Raw genomic sequence first — 25,976 nt, forward strand, 5'->3', positions numbered from 1 at the left:
TTCAGGGAAGCTAGAATTCCATTCAAGTATGGTTTAGTGTTACAAGGATCTAGCAATTCTGTGGTCTAACCCACTAAAGCCTGTCAGTTTGTTCTACTGTGCTGGTTTGTCCGCTGCTGTTGTGAAGCTGGCGGTCATGACAAGCGGAGGTTCAGGAAATGTAGGGTGGATATGTGGAAGAAAGTATGATTGCTGATGTCACATGGATCTTGGCTGAAAGCAGAGGTTGCAAAAAAAGATGTTTACGTGTGTTTCATTGACTACGCAAAGGCATTGACTGTGGATCACAACAAACTGTGAATAAACTTGAGAAGACTGGGACTTCCGGAACACTTCACTGTGCTCAGGCAGAGCCTGTACATGGATTAAGAGGCAGTTGTTCAAACAGAACAAGGGAATTTTACATGCTTTAGAACCAAGAAAGGTGTGGGTCAGGGTTGCATCCTCTCCCTATACTTCTTCAATCTGTATGCTGAGCAGATCATAAAAGCAGCTTTGGCTTGTAAGAAGAACAGGGCAGAGGAGATGGGTCAGTCAGGGTGCGAGGTAGTACCGATGAAGAACACAGCTTTCCCCCAGATCCTGGATGCTTCCTCCCCCCAACTACCATGATCCGAATTCTACATTGCAGGACTGGATAGGGCAGAGGTTGTACACTGGTGCATACGGGGGCTGGAGGCACAGAGAATCCAGGGTGGATGATACCTTCAGGACCAGGGGTGTGAGGGGCGATGCTGGGAGAGTGTAGGGTGAGTGGGTTAGAAAGGGGGAACTGATTACAAGGATCCACATGTGACCTCTTCCCTGGGAGAGGGACAGCAGAGAAGGGGGGAAGGGAGACTCCGGATAGGGCAAGATATGACAAAATAACGATGTATAAATTACCAAGGGCACATGAGGGAGGGGGGAGTGGGGAGGGAGGGGAAAAAAAATAGAGGACCTGATGCAAAGGGCTTAAGTGGAGAGCAAATGCTTTGAGAATGATTGGGGCAGGGAATGTGTGGATGTGCTTTACACAATTGATGTGTGTATATGTATGGATTGTGAATAAGAATTGTATGAGCCCCTACCTAATAAAATGTAAAAAAAAAACAATAAAAAAAGAAGAACAGGGCATCAGGATTGGAGAAAGGATTATTAACAACCTGTGATACGCAGATGACACAACCTAGCTTGCTGAAAGTGAGGAAGGCTTGAAGCACTTGCGGAAGAAGAGCAACAACCGTTGCCTGTAGTATGGAGTACAACTCAATGTAAACAAAATCCTCATGACTGGACCGAAGGTAACATGATGATGAACTAAGAAAAGACTCAAGTTGTCTAAAGATTTTGTCTTGCTTGGATTTACAATCAAAGTAGTCAAAAGATCAAACACCAGGCTATATTGGGTGAATCTAAAGGAAGGAGGCTACTTCGAGGACAAAGGTATATCTGACACAAGCCATGGTATTTTCAATTGCCTCGTGATTGTTAAAGTTGGATACTAAATAAGAAAGATCAAAGAAGAATCGATGTGTTTGAATTATGATTCTGATCAATACTGAAAAGCACTATGCTATACCAAGAGAACAACCAAATCTGTCTTTCAAGAAGTTCAGCAAGAGTTCTCCTCAGAGGCAAAGATACAAGATTTTGCATAAGCTATTTGTCCACGTTGTCTGGACAGACAGTCCCTGGAGAAGGATATCATGCTTGGTAAAGTGGGGGGCAGTACAAAAGAGCAAGACTTCTGACAGGATGGATTGGCACAGTGGCTCCACCAATGCACTCAAACATAAGAACAATTGTGAGGATGACCAAGGACCAGGAAGTGTTTCATTCTGTCATACATGGGGGTCACTATGCATTGGAGCCAATTTCCATGTAAGCCCAGTAAGAAAATCGATATATGTTATGGTTATCATAGATAAAAAGATAAATATACATATATATCAAATAACTGACCAAATACAGTTAAACTGAGTGTTAAAGCAAAAGTTGAAAGAATCAGAACACTTCTAAATATTTTTTGTAAGATAAAGTACTTGATTATTCTTACTATTAATGAGTTGATTTCCTTAAAAATAAAATTTTTGGGAAACCGATTACAAGGATCTACATATAACTTCCTCCCTGGGGGACAGACAACAGAAATGTGGGTAAAGGGAGATGTTGGACAGTGTAAGATATGACAAAATAATAATTTATAAATTATCAAGGGTTCATGAGGGAAGGGGGAGTGGGAAGGGAGGGGAAAATGAGGAGCTGATACCAAGGGCTCAAGTAGAAAGAAAACATTTTGAGAATGATGAGGGCAACAAATGTACAAATATGCTTGACACACTGGATGGATGTATGGATTGTGAGAAGAATTGTACAAGTTCCCAATAAAATGATTTAAAATCAAATCAAATAACACCCCCCCAAATAAATAAAATTATTTATATTTCCTTTGAAATTTCTAGATTAAAGCAGTGGTTTTCAACCTTCCTAATGTTGCAACCTTTTAATACAGTTCCTCAGAGAAAGAGAATCTGACTGGACCCCACACTGGCACACAACGCTCTGAGGATGACATGACATTCATGCTGGGAGTTAATGTGACACAGAGGGGACTAGGTAAATAACAATAGCACGTATCACGCTATCCCCTTACTGGAACAGTGTGACAAAGGACATTTCTGGGGTCACATGATAGGGAAGCAGAATGGTCTGAACCCCCCAAAACAGAGCAAAATAGTTATCAGGCATCAAAGAACAAAAACTCTTATCATTGGGTGCTCACCTCCCTGATACAATCGCTAAAGACAAATGGGTGCATAAGCAAATGTGGTGAAGAAAGCTGATAGTGCCCAGCTATTAAAGATATAGCGCCTGGGGTCTTAAAGCCTTGAAGGTAAACAAGCAGCCATCTAGCTCAGAAGCAACAAAGCCCACATAGAAGCACACCAGCCTGTGCAATCACAAGGTGTCGAAGGGATCAGGTATCATAAGAACAAAAAATCATATCATTGTGAATGGGGTGGGGGATGCAGAGTGGAGACCCAAAGCCCATTTGTAAGCCACTGGACATCCCCTTACAGAAAGGTTTTAGGGAGGAGATGAGCCAGTCAGGGTGCAGTGTAGCAACGATGAAACATACAACTTTCCTCTAGTTCCTAAATGCTTCCTCCCCACCACTATCATGATCCCAATTCTACCTTACAAATCTGGCTAGACCAGATGATGTACACTGTTACATATAGGAACTGCAAACACAGGGAATCCAGGCGGATGATCCCTGCAGGACCAGTGGTGTGAGTGATACCGGGAGGATGGAAGGAGGGTGAGTGGGAAAGATGGAACCTATTACAAGGATCTACATGTGACCTCCTCCCTGGGGAACGGACAACGGAAGAGTGAGTGAGGTGGTCAGACAGTGCAAAATATGACAAAATAATAATTTATAAATTATCAAGGCTTCAAGAGGGAGGGGCAAGCTGGGAGGCAGAGGGAAAAATGCGGAGGTGATGCCAGGGGCTTAAGTGGAGAACAAATGTTTTGAGAATGATGAGGGCAAGGAATGTACAAATGTGCTTTACACAATTGATGTATGTATGGATTGTGATAAGAGTTGTATGAGCCCCTATTAAAGTAAAAAAAAAAAAAAAGGGAATCCCAGAACACTTCATTGTCATGCAGAAGCTGTACATGGACTAGGAGGCAGTTGTGCGACCAGAACAAGAAAATGCTGCATGGTTTCAAATCAGGAAAGGTGTGCATCAGGGTTGCAGCCTCTCACTATACTTACTTTGCCTTCAGACCAGAAGTACTGGATGATGCTGCCTGGCTATCAGTAATAAATCTTTTGATCATAGTCTAGAAAAAAGTTCTGGGCAAAAAGGAGAAAATAAAGAACGGAACTTCAAATACTCATGGAATCAGCCTCTTTGGAGCCATGAAGGCTAGAGAATCTCAGAAGCTAATGCCCTGAAATAATCTTTAAACTTTATACCAAAAATATTTCCTGCAGTATTCATAAAACCAGTTTAAATTGATGGGGGGAAAAAATCCTCAGTGAACACTGTGCCATTTTTAGAACTGACTGTATGGGATCAAACTGACAGTCTCCCTGCCATCAAGTCAAAGCTGACTCAGAGGGACGCCCTGTGGGTTTCCAAGACTAACAGTTGACAGGAGTAGAAAGCTCAGTCTTTCTCCCTTGGAGTTGTTGGTAGTTTCAAACTGCTGACCATGTGGATCGCAATGCATAACCACTGCAACACCAAAGCTCCACAACAACATTTGGAAATATTAAAAGGGAATCTTGGGGGACAGTGCGTTTATGCTCATGAGAAGCGGGGAGGAGTGGTTGCATCATTCAAAGGAGGTAAATCCATGTTATATACTGCACAGCAATAGACATTGCTTTGCGATGCAGATTACTAGCAAAGGGCAGAAACACAGAGCAGAAGACACCATATTCCCCAGTGTGGACCAAGTACAGAAATATCCATGCAGTTTAGATGTCAGAGTGGCTCTGTGACTTTGGACACGCGAAGCCAACAGGAGGCCACTGAAAGGAAGAATAACATGGTCACTACAGAGCAACGTCACTCTGGGCAGACCAGATGCAAGATTTTACCATACAGTAGATGTAACAAAGAAGCTGAAAATAAAATCTAATGGTATGGATATGCACAATTGAGATCTCTCTCAAATAGAATGATTATATTAAAATAAAGAACCTTACATTTTTAATCACTGAGTTAACTAAATAAAAGATGACACTTTGCTCGTCAGTGCCCAAAAAGGGCAATCATGCTTGTCGGCTGGAGTGACTAAAAACAAACACTGACCAGTGGTGTGAGGCAATGACCAATGTGTATCCTTCAAGGTACAAATTGCTCTTTTCCCTTTATTTTTGTTAAGAGCAAGACGGCAACAAATAAATGCCAGAACTGTCATCAGGTTAAAAGTGTAAGCAAATCAAAGTGGCAGCAGCAAACAGTAACAATTATTGTTCAAAACGAAAACTTGTGATTTAAAACAAACTTCAATTTTAAAGTCCAATGAGAGGTAATCTCCTGAGCATATCTGAATCCCTGTTTCTTTTCTTCCATGAATCCTCCTTTTCTTTAAGCATTACCTGTAATTAAAATAGTCCCTTAGAACAGCGGTTCTCAACCAGTGGGTCACGACCCCTTTGGGGGGGGGGGAGTCGAACAACCCTTTCACAGGGGTAGCCCAATTCATAACAGTAGCAAAATTACAGTTATGAAGTAGCAATCAAAATAATTTTACGGTTGGGGGGGTTACCACAACATGAGGAACTGTGTTAAAAGGTTGCAGCATGAGGAAGGTTGAGAACCACTGACTTAGAAAGAATCAACTTTCAGTATTTAAAGCATTAAAATTTTAATAAAAATGTTAAAAAAGATTGTTCTGGGAGGCAAATACCCTATTATGTACCATAATTTACACAAAGAAAAATTTTTCTCATATTGTGCAAACCCCTTGCATGATAGTTTCCTATGAACTCTTTATGCGTTACTGAGGGGAGGAAAGAAGTATGTATGTTATGTCATGTACAACTTAACTGGACTAGTAAAGCGTGAGAGAAGGGAATATATACTTGTGTCATGGATGAGCTGAAGACTTTATCTGCTCATTTAAAAAATATTCTTTTCAGGTCCTTGCTTGCCAAAGGAGTTCCAATTTCACTCAAACGCTTTGAGAACTGTGTTTAAATGCACTCAAATGCAAAGGGGGGAGGACCAGATGTCACAGTGTGGCAATACTGATGACGCTGGCACGAAACTCACATGTTAGCAAAGATGGATAAGTTCTACTACTGTATGTGCACATAGCACTGTAAAGAAGGAAAAGGGGGAAGATAAAACTAAGAAATGACCATTTCACAAAAGATGAGAGAACAACGTGTGTACCAGCTGCCAAAGAGCCCAGAAAAACCTTCTTCAGTGTAATGAATATAACCACGATTGCTTGGGGTCTGCTCTTTAGTTCACAGGCTCTTTTACCACAGAAGGAAAAGAAAACGAAAGGGAACAAAAGGTTTCCTTTCAGCGGCCCAAGCAAGAAGCTCACGTTCAATTAATAAAACAAACTTTTGAGTTCTTCCCCTAAAACGGAATGCTTCTTAAGGGAGACCACAAGAGCGTCAGAGGAAACAGGGATTATGAAGCTCTACTTAAAATGGCACATAATTTTATGCTCAGTCCAAAGAACCTAAGTTTTGAAAATCTCTATATTAAGCATGCCTAGAAAATGTAGCTTAACAAATAACCAATGAAATCCATAATATGGGCATAGAGGATCTTCTGCAAAGACAGATACTGTTAATAAAAGAAAATCATGGGTCATTTGGATATGACTGAATAATTGAAACATAATGAAGATAAAGATACGTAAAGAAACAGAATACCTTCAATTAAACAAGGTAAAAAACCCTTTAGGGCTTTTCTAAAGTACCTCTCGCACATAGTTTCTCAGAGTGAGCAGTATTTATTCTATCATCTTGAGATGGGTGACTGCTACACCACCCGGGCTCCCCACTATCTCATGTACTCGCTACGTACTTCTTGGTGGACCCTTCACGAATGAGCTTCACACAGAAACTGCCATATTTCATTTACACATTAATATTAAGCTAGCTAAGAACTGAAATACCAATCAACTTTTGGAAAGTATAAAAGAATTCTAAACTTACTAGAAACGGGCACTAACATAGGAAATTAGTTTCCATGGTAACATTTCACCCACTAGCACAACACTTTTACCTGAGAAGGCAAGTTGGTCTGTTGAGATTTAGTTTGTTTAGTTTGTTCAAAGGGACACAGAATCCCTTCCCCTACAGAAAAAAATCCCTTTTAAGCCTGCTAATCATTCAAGTCTGAGCCTGTTGCAAAATCTGTTTATTATTCAAGAAAGGGGAAGCAGGGCCACTTAGATAAGCAATAGAGTCAGAAACTTTATGGGGTACCTGCCTGACAGCCTCTGTAGTAATGAAGATATCAACTGATGGTCTAATGCTCGCTTGGGGAAATGTATACTGTTTCCAGTGAATCTTGTTCCCTTTTGTCCCGTTGCTTGGAAGTCCTCTGATAATTGTGAAACCTGTTAATTAACTCCTGAGACTATTGTAAAGCCTGTTTCCGTTTTAAGGTATATGTAACTTGCTGGATTTTGATTGAATTTTTCAACAGTTTGGAGGTAGAAAGCCCAATTTCCTTTAGTCAGCACTTGCAGGAATAAACTTGACAAAACCAAAACCAAACTCATTGCTACCGAGTAGATGCCAACTCACAGCGACCCCTGGTGGGTTTCTGAGACTATAATTGCTTACAGGAATGGAAGGCCCAGTCTTTCTCCCTTAACAGCTGGTGGTTTCGGATAGCCGACATGCGGACCATTGCAGCCTAATGCATAACTACTACTACCCCACCTGGGCTCATGCAGGAATCAACTCAGAATTTCTTAAATCAGCCTGGTTTGTGTCTTTGGCTAAACAGTTCCAGCCTCTCCTGGACCCCTTGACAGCCTGCAAAAATCCCAAAAAATATATTCAAAGGAATGAACACAAGTGAGTCAATGGTTCAGTTCTGCTAGCGCTGGAAATGAAATAACTGGGAAGTTACTTCTATGTGCACTACTCCTAAATCTGAAAGAACAACTACTCATCTGAGAAGTAACAGTATTTAACAATATGAAATTAGAAACTTTAGAACTTTGGAAATGTTTTACACCTGGAGGTTAGGCCTATCAAATTGATGGCCTTTGAAGAGAACAAAAGACCATTACTTTTACATTTATCATATATAATTTTATATGTTATATATCACTCAGATTATATCAAAGTGTAAATTTAAGATTTGTTCACTGTGAGCCTACCACAGCTATAAGCCAGGCTGTGGCAAAAATAGCTTAGCAATTTCCAGGCCAGAACACGCAAATAGCCATTTTTACATTTAACATCTAAAGATATATAAGTACTGAACTCATGGAGTTGTCTTATTTCTAAATCTGATATCAGATTTCTGTGGTGTCCTACATATTGATGACACTATCAAGTGTAATTAAGAGCATGACTTTTTAAAGTCAGAGAAAATTAAATAAGTCCAGGATTCACCTCTTACCAGTTGGATTAGTTTAGGAAAATAACCTAATCCTTGCTTAATCTGTTTTCACTGTACATTGCTGTAATTAAATGAGATAACAGTTTAAATTTTAACAAAATGTCTAACATGTACAGTAAGCACAAGTTATTATTACTAAAATCTAAAAAGAGCTATGAAAATTGTACTTTATCAAATATATTAGAGCATTTTAAGATTTAAGGCTATTGTGAAGCATAATTAATATTCTGATAAAACAGGGAAAATATTCAGACAATTCAAAAACTTACTTTATGGCTGCATAATAAAATGTCCCAAACCAAACACCAGAAGTTATTAGGTGTACTGGAATCAAAACCTTTCCATACTGTCTAAATGTTTTCTTAAATCGCTGATAGAGACTAATAGATTTGTCTTGTAATGGATCAAGTTCTTCCTTTTTTCCTGTGGGAGTTCCTTGGGATGTGGCATTGGATGATGCAACTCTCTTGGGTAAATAATCTTGCTCCCGTTGTTTAACGTGAAGAACACCAAGTAGGGATGGCTGAGATTTGAATGGCTTCCTCTCCTTTCCAATACACTGGGCAGCAGGTAAGTGTAGCCATTGTTTCTGAGGGCTTTGTACCAATACTATTTTGGATTCTGCATTATACAAGAGTAAGAGTCCTTTTATGCTTTGACAGTATCCAAAAAGACCAGCTTTAGGTGGTTTCAAGTTTGTCCGCTGGACCAGCCCAGTTACAGTCTGTAATACGTTCCATTGCATTCTGAAGAATGGTGATCGATGGGTTTCAGCTTCTACAGAGACTATTTAAAAAAACAAACAAACAAAAAAAAACAATTAAAAATAAATACAAAATAAAAGACACCCAAGGCAAGAATGCTACTAAATTCTCAAAATTAATATTAGGGTACATAGTTCTAAAAATTTCATTAAAATACATGGTTTCAATATTATTACCAAAAACATGCAACCCAAGTTTCTTACTGCAGTTAGCCTAATTTCCATCATGCTTTCCTTGTTGCCCATGAGAGTGCCTTTGGAGTTTTTCAAATGTGCTGCATTGCTCAGAGGCAAACTTGATGTTCCCCGGAAAAAGCCTCCAGGTAACTATTAGAACCATCCCAAGGAAAGCGAATTCCTGCTTCGTGGTTAGTCAGTAGAGACATCTCCATCGTGGCCTCCGACTTAAAGAGCCTTAACTTTTCGGTCTGCTTGTTTAATGAGCTGCACCCATGATTATCCTGAAACCAGAGTGAATTTAAACATCTGTAAGTGACTCCCGTAGGGTGTGAATTCAGGGAAAAAAAAGAAGCCAGTTCACTCCCTGAGGGTATGAATTCGAAAGCATATATCTCTGTATTCATCATGGGGATGCCTTCAAGAGCCCTGGTGACATAGTTACACTTCTGGCTACTAATTGCAAGGTTAGCAGTGTGAAATCACCAGCTGATTCTTGGGAGAAAGATAAGGCTTTCTTGTAAAGAGTTCTTGTACTGCAAAACAACAGGTGCAGCTCTACCCTGTCCCGTAGGGTTGCTAAGGGTCAAAAGTGGATCAATGAGAGGGTTGGTTTGGTTTTGCCATCAAGAAAACCTGCCTTGCTGTAGTTCTCCCATCTATGTCATCTAACCAACCTCTTTTTCTAACTTGAAGTGAATTCTCTCTGCTGCTTCAGGGAGCAAATCCTTACTAGTGGTGTCAAAATGATACAGTAAATCAGTTTGGCAGACATCATGGAGGATAATTTAATAAATAATTTTTTCGGGGCTCATATACTCACAATCCATACATACATCAGTTGAGTAAAGCACCCTTATACATTCATTGCCCTCGTCATTCTCAAAATTCGCCCTCCACTTGGGTTCCTGGAATCAGCTCGTTTCCTTTCTTTCCCTCCACCTCTCTCATGAACCCTTAATAACTTATAAATTATTACTCTATCCTATCTTACACTGTCTGGTGTCTCCCCTCACCCACTTTCCTGCTGCCCATCCCCCAGGCAGGAGGTTACATGTAGACCCCCTTATGGAGGATAATTTTTAAAGGTTTTTTTTTAAATTGAAAACAAGGCTATTTGTAGGACTTCTATTAGTCAACAAAAACCTGAGAGGCAGGAAGGTTAGGGAAAAGGGGTTGTCACCCAAACCTATGGGAAAGGACAATCTCAGTGAAGGCCAATTACCTCAGACACACAATTATGCACACCCACTCAAAGCCTGGACCAATGCAGTAGGGACTAGTCACATGTACACTTACACACACAGCCAATTACTTCCAAGTAGATAGAGCCTATTCTTGTCTCCGAAAATATACTATAAAAACATTACTTTATTTAGCACATAAAAGTTTACTTTAACTTACTATCTTGCTTCTGCCATGTGAATTCTTTCCAGATTGAGATGCAAGAACTGAGGAAAAACAACACGTAATCTTACACATTCTGTGTGGCAAAGTGGAAATAACACCCGGGAGCAAATGACCTGGCGTCTGTATGGCTGAGGACAAGTAAGAAAATACCATTCAGACTACAAGTCTAAGATGAGCATAAGGCGCCAGCAATAGTCTGAAGGTAGAATTGAGAAAATAATTCCATTTATAAAATTTTCCAAAACAAAAACCTAGGAAAAGAGCAAATTCAGGAGCTGTGGTGGCATGATGATGTGACCTTGGCTTGTCAGCAGTTCAAAGCCACCAGCGGCCTCTCCAGAGAAAGATGAGGCTTTCTACTCCCGTGACCAGAAACTCATAGGAGCAGCTGCACTCTGTGCTAGAGGGTCACTATGAGTCTACACTGACTCATGGCAGTGAGCTTTGTAGGAGCAAATTTAAAAGGAGGTGAAATAATTGTACGCTCAAAGCTTAAAACTTTAAAGACCTAGATGATTAGAAATATAACCTCTTTTCATGGATGGGAAGACTCCCTATCATTACAGTGTCAGTATTATTATACAAAAGTATCTAGACATCAACGTAATCCTGATCAAAAGTTCAGTCTTCTTTGCAGAAATGGAGGAGCCAATCCTCAAATACAGGATGGGGTTGCAAAGGACTGAATAGCCAAAAACATCTTGGGAGAACCCTGTAGCGAGGCTCAAATCATACTGTAAAGCTACATGAATGAATATAGCCTGGCTCTGGTTTGGGGTTAAGTGCCACTGAGCCAGCTCTATAGCGACTCCCATGTACGAAAGAACCTTGGAATGCACCACCTTCATGATTCACGTTACGTCTGAGTCCATTGTCATACTCTGGTGGCTTGTGTGTGGCTTTGATGCTAGAAGAGCTGTCACTGGTAGTTCAAAGACCATCGGGGTCACCCAAAGTGAACCGGTTTCAGCAGAGCTTCCAAAGAAGGATGAGGCTGCTCACTGCAGACCTCTGCACAGTCACTGACAGTCTCACGCACCGCAGCAGAATGCTGTCAGCGATCGGACCAGAAAACGAGTCTGTCACGTCATTCAAAGTAAGATGAGGAAAAGCGGCCTTCTCCAAGTCGAGTCAACCATAACGACGTGAAAGGTGCAAAGCCTTTGAGACCTTCATCTGCTGATGGGGCATGACTCAAAACACGAAACTGCTGCAAACATCTACTAATAATTGGAACTTGGAATGTATGGAGAACAAATCTAGGAAAATCGGGATTCATTAAAAACAAAATGGAAAGAATAAAGATGGACATCCCAGGCATTAGTGAGCTGAAATGGGACTAGTATTGGCTAGTTTGAATCAGGAAAATCATGTGGTTTATTATGTTGGGAATGAAGTCACATTCATCACCCAAAAGGAAGTCTCAAGATTTATCTTTAAGTACAATGCTGTCAGAGATAGGAGAATATCTATCAGTATAGCAGGAAATCCAGTCAATATAAATATTATTCAAATGTACACATCTACCATCAAACCTAGTGATGCAGAAAGTGAGGCATTTTTTTGTTTTGGGAAATAAATCTTTGTTTTTTTAAATCATTTTATCAGGGTTTGTACAACTCATCACAATCCATCCATCCATCCATCCATCCATCCATTGTGTCAAGCACATTTGTATATTTGTTGCCATCATCATTCTCAAAACATTTTCTTTCTACTTGAGCCCTTGGTATCAGCTCACTTTTTTCCCCTCCTGCCTCCACCCTTCCTCCATCCCTCCTTCACGAACCCTTGAAAATTTATAAATTTTGTCATGTCTTACACTGTCCAATGTCTCACTTCACCCACTTTTCTGTTGTTCATCCCCCAGAGAGGGGGTTATATGTAGATCATTGTGATCAGTTCCTCTTTTCTCCCCTACCTTACTCCTTCTGGTATCACTACTCTCACTATTGGTCCTGAGGAGTTTATCTGTCCCAGATTTCCTGTTTCCAGTTCTTATCTGTACCAGTGTACATCCTCTAGTCTAGCCGAATTTGTAAGGTAGAATTGGGATTATGACAGTGGCGGGGGAGAGGGGAGGGCGGAAACATTAGTGAACTAGATGAAAGTTGTATGTTTCATCACTGCTATACTGCACCGACTGGCTTGTCTCCTCCCTACGACCCTTCTGTAAGGGCATGCCCAGTTGCTTACTGATGGGCTTTGGGCTTCCATTACGCAGGGACTCCCCTTCATTCACAATGATATGATTTTTTGTTCTTTGATGCCCGATACCTGATCCTAATGACACCTTGTGATCACATAGGCTGGTGTGCTGCTTCCATGTGGTCTTTGTTGCTTCTCAGCTATATGACCGCTTGTTTATCTTCAAGCCTTTAAGACCCCAGACGCTATCTCTTTTGATAGCTGGGCACCATCAGCTTTCTTCACCACATTTGCTTGTTCACCTGCTTTGGCTTCAGCGGTTGTCAGGAGGGTGAGCATCATAGAATGCCAATTTAATAATAGAAAGTATTCATGCATTGAGGGAGTGCTTGAGTAGAGGCCCAAGGTTCTTCCGCCACCTTAATACTAAACCTATAAATATAGGCACATAGATCTATTTCCCCATCCTCACATATATATTTGCATGTACATGTCTTTGTCTAGACCTCTATAAATGCCCTTTGCCTCCCAGCTCTTTCCTCTATTTCCCTTGACTTTCTTCCTGTCCCACTATCATGCTCAGTCCCCACCTGGGTTACAGCTATAACTCTTTGTTACCTTACCCTTGATCATTCCCTACCAGGTCTGCCACTCCCACCTCACCACCAATTTGGATCCCTTGTTATTCCCTTGTCCCTGGGTTTGTTAACACCACTTCCTTACCCCTCCACCTCCCCGTATCCCATGTCCCCCGGAACTGTCGGTCCCGTTGTTTTTCCTCCAATACTTCATCCAGCCTATCTTATTTAGACAGACCTGTGGAGACAATAACATGCACAAAAACAAGACAGAGCAAAACAAAGCAACAGTATACAACGAAACAACAACAAACCACTGACAAAGAACAAAACAAAACACACCAAGAAAGAAAAGCTTGTAGGTAGTTCAAAACAACCAAGAATTTTTTATCGAGCTAAATAATAAAAAAAATGAGAGATAAATAGGAGTACTTCCAGACAAGGAGAAACTAAAGGAAAACCCACAATACAAGAAATACTAAATGGGGAATTCCAGACAATCACAACAAAGACAAAACGGAGAACAGAAAAATCAACACTCAAAACAGTATCTAAAACAGCACCAAATACAGGAAGAACAAAGAAATCATAACACCGGGAGAGCCTGCTGCGGAACGCGAAGGTGCTGCCATGACTTCCACCGGTGTTGGTGCAAGCACTGCGGGATCTGCAAAGAGACGCCCGAGATCCCCGACAACGTGGGCGATTGACTTCGGGGCGTCTACCGCTTCGTCACCGACAGGAATGATTTCCGGAGGAACTTGATCCTCAACTTGGGACTTTTTGCAGCAGGCGTTTGGCTGGCCAGCAACTTGAGCGACATTGATCTAATGGCACCCAGCCAGGGGTGTAGCCACCTAGACACTTGGGACCCTTGTGCTGTACTTGAACCTTCCCCACACAGCCTCCATTTCTGTGCTGCCACAAGATTCGCCCCAAGGGCAACTGAAGTTTGATTCCTATACGCACCCACCCTCCCCTGCCTGCTGTCACTTCCTTTGGCTCCACTGCGGTCAAGCTGGCGCTAAAGGGTTGCTCGCTGTCATGTAAACTTGTGTGCATAGCCTCGTCCAAGTTTCTGGAGGGGCCGTCTGGACTCGCATCCTGGGGAAGAGCCTAGTGGTATTTCATAAATACTTGCAATAAAGAATGGATACACACACACACACACACACACACAAAGAAATCATAACACCACAAACACACACAAAACACTTAAAATGTTAGCAAAAATCCCACACATATTAATTATGACACTGAATGCTACTGGATTAAATGCACTACAGGACAACCTTATAAGGCAGTGGTTCTCAACCTTCCTAATGTCCTGACCCTTTAATCCCATTCCTCAGATGCTTTAATACAGTGGTGACCTGCAACCATAGCATTATTTCTGTTGCTATTTCATAACTTCAATTTTGCTAGTTATGAATCATAATGTAAATATCTGATATGTAGGATGTATTTTCTTTTAAAAAACATTTTATTAGGGACTCATACAACTCTTATCACAATTGTAGGATGTATTTTCATTGTTACAAATTGAACATTAAAGCACAGTGATTAATTACAAAAACAATATGTAATTATACATTGTGAAATATTTATTTCTAATGACAAATAAATGAAGTTTTGTCTTGAAGTCTGGTGTATCATGGGCAACAGTCTTTACGCCAGGTACTCATATGTGGGCCTATCTACATTTGGGTATTTCTGTATTTGGGCAGACCTGCCTGGAGACGGATAGAGGAGCGATGTCTCAGTTCCTAAGACCATTAGAAATATGTGTTTTCTGATGGTCTCAGGCGACACCTGTGAAAGGGTCGTTCGACCTCCAATGGGGTCACGATCCACAGGCTGAGAACCGCTGCTATAGGGCAAGATAGAATTTCCCTTGTGAGTTTCTGAAACTGTAACTCTTAATGGAAGTAGAAAATTACATCTTTCTCTTAAGAAAATAATATCCATCAATATGGTGCTTACAAGAAGAATATCTTGGATACAAAAAGAAATTGGATAAAAAAAATAAACATCAAGTTAACGGCAACCAAACCCCTGCTCAAAACCAACAGGAGTGACAATATTAATTTCTAGTAAAAGATATTTCAGAACAAAAACCCATCATGAGCACAAAGGAAGTCACTACAAAATGATTAAAGGAACAAGAGCACTTAGGAAGCAAAACCCTAACAAGCAAAGATTTTCCCAAAGCAAGGATCCTCAAAACACATTAATCAAACTATTATAAAACTAAAGAGAGAAATAAGACAATTCAACAACAGCAGGAAATTCCTATAAACTATTTTCAAGGAAAGACAAGTCATCTGGGAATAAACTCATTAAAGATGAACTAAACTCAATGAACCAATTTGACGTCCTAGACATATACAGAGCAGTGCACACACAGCAACACAGTACAGGAGGGGGCAACCTCAAAAAGAACAAAGCTCTGCTGGCCGGGGCTTTCACAGTACCCGCTTTCCTCACTAGCAAACATCAAGCAAAACACTCTAAGGTAGGGCACTGATGGTGCCGTCTGGGAAGGTTCTCTCTGGTCACAGGGAATTTTTTTCTAAAAGCAGTTTGGATCGAACCTCTTTGTTTTGTGAAGGTTGATTTAAGAGAACAGCATGTGGCTGTGAAATTTTGTTTCCTGCTCGGGAAAAATGCCACAGAAACTGTTGTGATATTGTGTGGGAAGCCGCAGCTCTCGCCGCCATTACAAGATGGCGCCGGGCAGTCAGGGCGGTGGCCCAGTTAAGTGGTAAACAACCACTTAGCGCATGCGCACTGCTTAGATGATGTAGTCACAGCTCCACCCTGGAGTATGCAAACAAGGGTTCTGGCGAACGCACCAATCAATGCATGGCACGTCCCCACAGAGAGTATATAAGCAGCAGCAGTTTGGGGCTTGGGGTCTTCTATCTGCTTCAGCAATCAAACCCAACAATAAAACGCTTGTGGAAGAATCCTGTTGTGGCGCGTCCTTCTTGCTGGCGAGACGTGGCGGGCTACAATATTGAACACAACTTACAAGGGCAGTGCTTTGGAAAAAACTCAAGTGTATGAGTAGTTTTGTTTAAAAATAGGTGAAATGTCGATTGATGACAAACTTCACAAACTTCCTTTGACAATTCCCAAATGGACTAAAACATTGACAAAATTCGTGTACTTGTTCTGGAATACGGAGGATGGACTACTGAAGAGATGGGGAAGTTACCTGGACTCTCTTGCTTGATTCAGCGAATTTTACTGAAAGATTTTGGAATGAAAGGTTCGCTGCAAATTTTGTGCTTTGTGTTCAGACTGACCAGGAAAAAGAGGACCAAGTGGAAACATGACGTGCTTTCACAGCTCCAAAGCGACCCAGACTTTTTCCCCAAGGTCATTACTAGTGACAAGGCAGGGTGTTATTCTTAGGACCCAAAAGAAAACATCAATCAAGTCACCTCACTCAAAAAAAGCTTGTCAAGTGAAATAAAAAGCCAAGGCGATGCTCCTTTGTTTTTCTGATCTGATGTGGATAGTGCATTTGACTTTCCTTCCACCAGGTCAGACTGTTCATCAAGCTTTCTATTGAGAGGTTCTGAAAAGACTAGGTAACAGTGTGAGATAAAAAAGCCTGATTTCTGGCAGACAGACTGCTTTGGCCACCACGACAATGCACCTGCTCACACAGCACTCCAATTTTTGACAAAAAACCGCAGGTCTCTCTTGCCCACACGCACCTTATTCACATGACCTCCCTCTGTGCGACTTCTTTTTGTTTCTGTGAATGAAGAGGAATATGAAAGGACAGCAAAATAAAGAAATAATGAAAAAAGAAAGGACAGCAATTTGACAACACAGCAGAGGTGAAGAAGAAAAAAAAAAATCGAAGGAGGTGCTGTCAGCCATCCAAACAGATGGGTTTGAAAATGTTTCCAAGAAGGGAATCACAGATTGACAAATGTATTAAGTGTAAGTACTTAAAAGAAAATTCCTGTTTTATTGGGATACCCTACTGTATATTTGCTTCCCGTGTTATAACACAAAGTAAGCTTCAAATTAATTTTAAAACATTGAGATTGTACATTTTCTCAGCCCACAATGCTATATAATTAAAAACTAACAAGAAAAAGAGCAAGGATAATAAAGCAAATACATGGAAGCTGAATAACATATGATTTAAATTATACTGGACAATTAATGAAATAAAAACATTCCTTGAAACAAATGAGACCTAAAACACAACATAACCAAACGGGCAATTTTAGCAAAATATTCACACACGAAAAAAGTGAAAAGCAAAATCAACCGCTTACTCTAACATCTTCAATGATTAAAAAACAAGGTCAACAAGATAGACCCTCAAATGCACTAGAAAAAAAATTTAGAATAGAAATAAATTGATATGAAAGCAGAACAATAGAAAAAGTCAACAACAGAAGTTGGTTCTTTGAAAGTTTTGACAAGGTTGACAAGCGATTAGCAAACAAAGGAAAATGAAAAAAGGATAAAATATCAAGAATGAGGAATTAAAGTCACATCACAAATTAAGAAACATAACAACATACCACTACAAAAGACTGTAATCTACCATAGTTGAAAGACTAGCGGAACAAATTTCGAGAAATACTGTATCTAATCACATCAACACAGATTGAGAAAATTCCAGTAATCCTATAATAAAAGAATAGAACAAGTCATTAAAAAATTGCAACAACGAAAGTCTGGGACAAAACGGCTTTAAGAGGGAATTCTGCTAAACTTTCAGAGAAAAATTGACATCAATTCTACACAAACTATTCCAGAGTATAGAAACGTACAGAAAATCCCTAAGCTCATTTTAGGAAAGAAGCTTAACTCTGAAAGGAAAACTAGGCAAAGACTCTACCAAAATAGAAAACTACAGGCCAATATCTTTCTTAAATACATTAAAAAGGCAATCAAACTCACCGCCTTTGAGCCAATTACAACTCACACCCACCTAAAGGACAGGGTAAAACCCAGAGCCATCAATACAGTCTCCGAGAAAAGAGGGACAAAGTTAAGGACTCTATTGCCTTGCACAGACACACTAGACGACAAAATAGATGATGGGGACATACTGAAAAGAAGATACTTTTGTGCATCAAAGACTTCATCAAAAGAAGAGAACACAGAGTGTGGAAAAATTTTTTGATGACCCAATCAATAGGCAAGGGACTAATCTTTAACTTCCACAGAGAACTGCAATACCTCAACAAGAAAATGAGGAGAAATCTAACTAAAAAGTGAGAAAGGGATATGAACAGATAGTTCACCAAAGATGAACTCCAATGGCAAACATGAAGAAATGCTCAAAATCACTAGCTATCAAGGAGATGTAAATGTAAACACTGAGATACTATCTTTCATCGACTTTGGCAGCCAAGTTCAATAAGAGAACAACAAATGCTGGAGACACGGTGGAGAGATTGGAACCCTTGAACGATGCTGGAGGGACTGTAAATATGCACAACCCCAGTGAAAAGCAATATGGCACTACCTCAAACAACTAGGAATAGAAATTCCAAACGGGTAATTTAACTCCTGCTCTGGGCATATATCCTAAAGAAATTAAGAGTCATAACACAAACAGATACACACACACACCCACGCACACTGCAGCACTGTTCACAATAGCAAGAAGATAGAATCACAAAAGGATGAAGACCTTTTTATGAGACCACTGCTATTAGGGTGGGGGTGGGAAATATATATCTGTATGTATCTCTATCTATCTATCTATCTATCTATCTATCTATCTATCTATCTATCTATCTATCCACCAAGATATGTTCATATTCTGGAGACTTGGGGGGTGGAGTACAGGGGAGGGAAGGTAGAGCAACAGGCTTAACTGTTGAAGGGTGTTAACTTGGGAGTAATAGAAGACAGTAGTCTACGAGGAAAAAACAAACCAAGAAGCAAGCAAAGGGCAAACTATTGGGAAGTTTGATTTCAAGTTTAATATGTTGTATACAAAGTTGATGACCCGAAAAGTAAATCTTTTCCAATTTACAATAAAAAGTTTGAAGGTCAAGCTCCCAATAAAATGATATTTTAAAAAGTTGGAAGGAAAATAAGAAAAACATTATGTAGCAAAATGATCAATTATGTAACTAATCATGGGAAAGTTGCTCATTAATTTGTTTAATTGTGCATTGTGCATGAAGTTCATTGCTCATTAATTTGTTTCACTGTGCGGGGCCCCACTCAATGAGAGTTAACTACAATAGCAACAGTCCTGTAATCACTCTCTTGCATTAACTCCCTTCCTGTTCTCTGCTTTCATCATAGTAAATCTGGCTGAACTCCAACTCTGCCAAGTACAACTTGACATTTTAAATTTGTCCAAGGGTCTGATAAGAACATAAGTGATGCTTACATTCAATGTACTGACTTGTCTAGTCATACACCCACTATGCTGATTACCGCACATCTTATCTCTTGTACAAGACACAGCACTTCATTTTCATTAAGTGATACCCGATTCCTTTTCAACTGATGAAGGAAAGATGCAATCAAAATTCCTACAAGTCTTTACCAACTACTCACTCATACCCTGCTCTCTGCTTTCCTTATTAATTCTGCACCAGACCCAACAAATATGTCCAAGGGAAATGGATCCCTCCTCTGTCCTCCTACTAAGCTAACTATCAGTACAAGTAAAACCCCTTTCAGCTCTCGCAAATCCTCTCCTCTTTAGGTATTAGAACCCAATAAATATCTTAAACCCCTCATCTTTCACATTTATGTTTCTAGCCTGCAAGATGATCCTCTACTCCAATGGTGCAGCTAAGTTTTAGTTTTATTTAAAGTGAAAAATTGTTTGAGAGAAGGTAGCTCAGACTTGAAAGCATTTAAAATATTATTAATAAATCTCTCTTCTAGTTTATATGAACTCATGAAAATAATTTTCAGTTGTATCTAGACAAAATTTCAGTCACATGCAAATGACATGGATAGCACTCTGAAGCTTTCAGCTACTACAGTAGCAGTTGCAGCTGTCATAAACTAAAAATGAAAGGGTTGTTGCATTGTAAGTACTGTGCAGTACAGGACATATTGTTTTATCATTTGTCCTATTCAACTCCATGAGGAAATTAAAGCAAGATCACCTACCCAAAGACAACATACATGGCAAACATGCAAAACCAGGAAGTACTATTTACACACTCAGAAACTGAAATTCATTGCCTTTTAATCACTAACAGCTAATGGAGATCGCAGAGAGCATAGTATAACTGCCCCTGTGGGTTTCCTACCGTAACTCTTTATGAGTAGGAAAGCCTCCTTTTCCTACCTGAAAGCAAGTGGTTGTTTTGAACTGCTGACTTCGCTAGTAGTGGGCCAATGCATAACCCACCATGCCACTAGGGATCCTTATGACCACCTTAGGTAGGCTAGTGTTTACACGTTGGGCTGCTAACTACAAAGTCAGCAGTTCAAAACCACCAGCCAGCTCTGAGGGAGAAAGACAAGGCTTTCTACTTCCATAAAGAGTTAGTCTCAGACTCACAGGGGCAGTTAGTTTATGCTGTCTATAGAGTTGCTATGAATCAGAATTGACATGATGGCAGCTGAGTTTTGAGTCACTTTTATAAGGAGGGAAAGTTCAAACTATTTGATGTTTATATTCCTAAAACTCAGTTTTGTCAATCAAATCTTTTCTTTTTTTTTAATATGGAACGCTTCACGAATTTGCGTGTCATCCTTGCGCAGGGGCCATGCTAATCTTCTCTGTATCGTTCCAATTTTAGTATATGTGCCGCCGAAGCAAGCACTCAAATCTTATTTTCAAGTCTTGTTTCAAAATAGGATCTTCCACTCTACAACAGTAACCACACTCAGTACAACAATCAATAGAACACCAAAAACAATCTTATAATTATTAATAAATTCTATGTAACCTAAAAAGAAAACAAACAGGGGGGGTGGGGGACGAATAAACGTCCTGGGGCAATTCAAGGCACTTGGGAAAGAGCTTACAAAAATGATGATCCTGTTTGGTGGAGCTCCTGTTCCCGCAGATACAATATCCACCTGTCCCCTGCTACTTTCTTTACCAACATGATAATCTAAGTATTATGAAGAACTAAAACATATTCTGGAAAGCCACTCTGCAGGCAATGGCCAGTTCCAGGGAAGCTAGAAAACTCCACTGAAAAACACCTGAAGAATAAAGGAGTAATCAAAGAGTTCAGCTGATTAACCAAAGTAAAACTTACTAATTCAAGGATCCTGTGAAAAAAAAATTAAAAAAAAAAAGGATCCTGTGGATCAGAGAACTGCCTCCCACCTTGAATACACATGGGGAAAGAAATGACCAAGAGGAACTCTGTTGCTTATTATAATAAGGACAATCACACCCACTAGCACCATGACAGTGTACCACTACCAAGGAGAACACCATGACACTCGCGGTCTCGCCAAACAAGGGAAAGTGAGGATTGGACCTCACACTTAAAAGGAGTTGCCCCATTCTGCCAGAACAATCATAAATATTCCTCTCCTTAGTATCATGTATATCATAAATATCTTGGCATTGTACCACGAGCTTGTCTCAAGTCCAAGGAAACTGACCCATTCCTCCTTTGGAATGTACTTTCTCTTTGAAATAGAGGCTTGGCTGAGTGAGATCTGTGCCTGTGTAATAAATACTCTCCTACCACAGTCGTTGAGACACTGACTCGGATTCCTCAGAGAAGCAGTGCGGGATGCCTTCCAGAGAAGGTAACACTCTGGCAGTCCCAGGCACAATATTAGCACACAGCTTGGTCTCTGACCCCAGGCTGAATGGGTCACTTAATTAGCTCCACTTAATCCTCTCTATAAAAAAATAATAAAACTAAGGAGAGGGAGCGAGTTGAAAAAAAAATAATAAAACTACCTCATTAGATTATTTGACACACAGAAGACACTAAAGCAATTATGCAGACACCCCTGAGTGAGAATAACAACACTGGCTACTGGCTCTCGACATGCTTATCTGGCCCATTTATTGCCTTCATTACTACTACTTTCAAGAGTTTGTACTCTCTTCTCCACTAAATTTACATTTCCAGGTAAGTTTTATAAAAATTGAAAACTTGCTATCTATAGCCCATGAAAAGCAAGAGTTAACCTTGGAGTCACTTGAACACAGAGGGAAAACAATTTTTTTCAAGTAGAAATTGGACTAACTTTCCCTAAATTTAAGTGACTTTGCCATTGTAATTAGCAAATAAAGGCTATATAAACCCCTAGTTTTAATGCTTGGATATGTAAATAGCACATCCAATATCCAGGCGCTATAGTTTTGAAATTGTTCATGAAGTTATCAACCTTGCTCACTGAATTAAAAAAAAAAAAGGCAGCCATGTGAAATCCATTTGTTAAAAACAGATCTTATTCTTGGTCCAAAGTTGTAGTCAGTCTGAAAAGGATTAGTGTCCAAAATTTAGAAGTGCCTCCATCGGAAAGAACACAGTCTTCTGAACAGATTACACTTCAATATAATAAAGACAAAAATCCTCACAACTGAACTGACAGACATCATAATAAATGGAGAAAATTTTGAATCTATCAAGGATTTCTTTCAGCACGAATGGAAACAGCAATCAAGGAATAAAACACTGGGTATATCTGCAAAAAAAAATCCCAAAAAATGTATGGCCATCAAGTTGATTCTGACATAGTGGGTTTCCAAGGCTATAAATCTTTATGAGAACAGTTTCATCTTTTTCTGAGGAGCAGCTGGTGGGTTTGAACCTTTGACCTTGTTCAATGACCAAACTAAAGTGTTAAAGAGTAAGATCTATTTAAAGTCACTTAAGAACTAAGGTGTGTGAGGGGGAGGCAGGGAAAGGAAGGGGTGTGCCAACAAACCCAAAGACAAGGGAACAAGTGATCTAAAATCAATGGCAAGGATGGGGCTTGATCCAAGGGCAAAGTAGCCAAGAGGAATTACCAAAATATGAGGGAAGGCTGAACATGATAGTGAGACAAGAGGAAAGTAAGAGTAAATAGAAGAAAGAACCAGGAGGCCAAAGACATTTATAGAGGTCTAAATAAAGGCATGCATATATGTAAATACACTTATAAATGACAATCTGGAAATAGATCCATGTACACCTATTTATTTGTTAAGAAGTAAGGCAACAGATGGACATTGAGCCTCCACTTGGTACTCCTTCAATGCAGGAAAACTTTGTTCTAATAACCTGGTATTCTGTGATGGCTTAAGACAAAATGGGTGCATAAGCAAGTGTGGTAAAGAAAGCTGACAAAAGATATAGCATCTGGGGTCTTAAAGGTTTGAAGATATAAAAGTGGCCATCTAGCTGAGAAGCAACAAAGTCCACAAGGAAGCAGCACACCAGCCCGTGTGGTCGGGAGGTGTCGATAGGATCAGGTATCAAAGACCCAAAACAAAAAAATCATATCCCCTTACAGAAGGGCCACAAGAAAGAGATGAGCCAGTCAGGGTGCACACAACTGACAAAACACACAACTTTCCTCTATTTCTTTAATGCTCTCCCTTCCCCCCAATAACCCTCCCCCGCACTGTCATGACCCCAATTCTACCTTACAAACCTGGATGGATCAGGGCATGTATACTGACTGGTACAGACAAGAACTTGCAACACAGGGAATTTAGGACAAACCCCTCAGGCCCAATAATGAGTAGTGATGCCAGGAGGGTGGAGGGAAGGTGGGGGGAGAAAGGAGGAACCTATCACAATGATGGACATATAACATCCCCCCCACACACACACACCAGGAGGGGGGACAACAGAAAAGTCGGTGAAGGGAGGCATGAAAAAAAATAATTTATAAATCATCAAGGGATCTTGAGGGAGGGAGGAAGGGGGAAGGAATTAAGGGGTGCCTGCTGCAAGCCATGGAATCTATCAATTGCCTCCAATTCTTGGGAAAGCTGGACCATGAAGGAAGACCACAGAACTCAAGCATTTGAACTATGTTCAAATAACTCCAAAAGGAATACCTGTGACAGGCAGAAAAACAAATTATCTGGAAGAAAGTCAGAATGCTTCTTAGAAGCAAGGACGGCGCTCACTCCCTTGGGATACATTCTGTTATTAAATCGTCTGAACTTTCCATCTTTATAAAAGTGACTCAGAACCAACCTTTTCTCTGGGAAAGGACCTCATGCTTAGTAGAGGGGTCAGCAAATTAGAGAAAGGCCTTCAAGAAATGGATTAGCAGACACAGTGGCTGCGACAATGGTGTCGAGCATAGTATTTGTGAGGATGGTATAGGATCAGGTAGTGTTTTGCTGTTGTGTGCAGGATCACTGAGTCACAGCCAATTCTACGGCACCCCATTGGAAAGCACATCCTACAGCTACTCATCAATATAACTATCACATGCAGGGCGATCTGGTGGCAGTGGTTAACCCCTTGGCTGCCAGGACAGTTCACAAGATTCCCTGAAGAAAGATAGGGGCAGTCTGCCCCCATAGTTTCAATGCTTCGGACACCCCATGGGTCAGTTTTAGTCTTTTCTATATATTACCTTTGAGTCGATGCCGGCTCATAGTGACTATAGGGCAGAGCAGAACTCTTTCCAGCAATAGAAACTTTAGTCTTTCTCCAGCCGAGGGGCTGGTAGTTTCCAATTGCTGACGTCTAGATTAGCAACCCACTACCCAGTGCCACAGGGGCTCCTAGGCTATAGGTTTGCTAATTGTTAAGGACAGGAACATTTTTTAAAGTGGTTTAGAGGTATCCGTTTTGATGCAAAATAATTCCCGAGGACTGCTCAGATTTCTACGCCTTAAAGTGGGAAGGTACTGATACACAGCACTAAAACGCACACACACCGTCAATCTGCCTTAATTCGCAGGCAAAGTTTTGACCTTAATCTTGAGTTTCAAGTCTTTAACTATAACGGTTTGAGTTTTAATAGAGAAGATGACTTTGTCTCTCTCTAGTGGTGATCTGAGAGGTTGGACAAAGATGTGTTGTCCTTCCCAAACCAACCAACCCACCCAGAAAATTATGCTCTTGGGCGCTTCGGAAGAAACTCCTTTCTCCGGAGTCCATCACGACAACAGCCTCCCTGGAACGAGGGCTTCCCAAACACGGTGGCAGAGCATGATCTGCCAGTCCTGACTGTTGCTCTTTTCAAAACAACTCCGAGGGCCTGAACGGCCAGGCTCTTCCTCAGGGGGGAGGAGGGGCCGAGCAGAGGGCGAAAGGGTAACTGAGCAGGAGGGTGGAAGGACTGCCAGGCCCACTGCAGCCACCCGAGGAAAGGGCGGTTGACCTTCTCCGCTCACACGTGAGGGCTAACACGTGCGGACGCCTTCGCGGAAGCTCGCCCGGCAGTTGATCAAATCGCGCTTCTCCTCCCCGCCCTCGCGCGGTGGCGGGCTCCCTCCCCGCCAACCACTGCCCCGGGCCCAAGCTACCTCTATGGGCGGTGGCGCAGCCACGCAGGCTGAGAGACAATTTCTCGGGTGCCACAGTGGTGTCGCTTTACAGAGCGGGCCTCGCCCCTTCCAGGCCAGGACCCTGCTAGTTGGGTCAGGTGTCTAGCCCGTGTGAGCCGTGAGCAGCAGCAGTCCTCTAACTAGTTCCTAGCCCCGCCCTCAAAGCGAGCGCAAGGCACGCCGGGTCTCGTAGTCCGGCGCGGGAGTATGGCGAACTTCCGCTCTCCTCCCAGAACGGCAGCACGTGACTGGCCGTTCGCCGGAAGTGACATCACAACGCAACCGCGCGAAGGCCGCCGTTTCCGCAAACAGAATCGTGGATTCCGGTTCTGGTGAGTGTGGGG

At 41.1% G+C, this 25,976-nt stretch overlaps 2 protein-coding genes, 1 non-coding gene and 1 pseudogene across 4 annotated transcripts in view; 2 read left to right on the forward strand and 2 right to left on the reverse strand.

Moving 5' to 3' along the window:
- Positions 1-25,789, reverse strand: part of FAM210A (family with sequence similarity 210 member A) — a 57,998-nt gene extending 32,209 nt beyond the window's left edge. The window contains exons 1-2 of one of the 2 annotated variants that reach the window (XM_075529896.1): positions 25,612-25,789; positions 8,384-8,900 (exon numbers count right to left, since the gene is read on the reverse strand). In XM_075529896.1, coding sequence (XP_075386011.1) covers positions 8,384-8,859 — 476 coding nt within the window. In that variant the 5' untranslated portion in view covers positions 8,860-8,900; positions 25,612-25,789. The remainder of the gene's footprint in view (positions 1-8,383; positions 8,901-25,611) is intronic. The other variant, XM_075529895.1, reaches the window with a different exon arrangement.
- Positions 13,821-14,146, forward strand: LOC142424050 (mitochondrial import receptor subunit TOM6 homolog pseudogene; annotated as a pseudogene).
- On the reverse strand, positions 20,874-20,980 carry LOC142425079 (U6 spliceosomal RNA). Its single transcript, XR_012779455.1, has one exon. It is a non-coding gene; the product is annotated as a U6 spliceosomal RNA (small nuclear RNA).
- Positions 25,790-25,875: 86 nt separating the features above from the next.
- The window catches only part of RNMT (RNA guanine-7 methyltransferase), a 43,643-nt gene continuing 43,542 nt past the window's right edge, over positions 25,876-25,976 (forward strand). Inside the window, exon 1 of the mRNA XM_075529903.1 lies at positions 25,876-25,964. The gene's annotated coding sequence lies outside the window, so the exon portion shown is untranslated. The remainder of the gene's footprint in view (positions 25,965-25,976) is intronic.

Source organism: Tenrec ecaudatus, chromosome 13 (genome assembly GCF_050624435.1).
Source record: "Tenrec ecaudatus isolate mTenEca1 chromosome 13, mTenEca1.hap1, whole genome shotgun sequence".
Classification (NCBI taxonomy): Eukaryota; Metazoa; Chordata; class Mammalia; order Afrosoricida; family Tenrecidae; genus Tenrec; species Tenrec ecaudatus.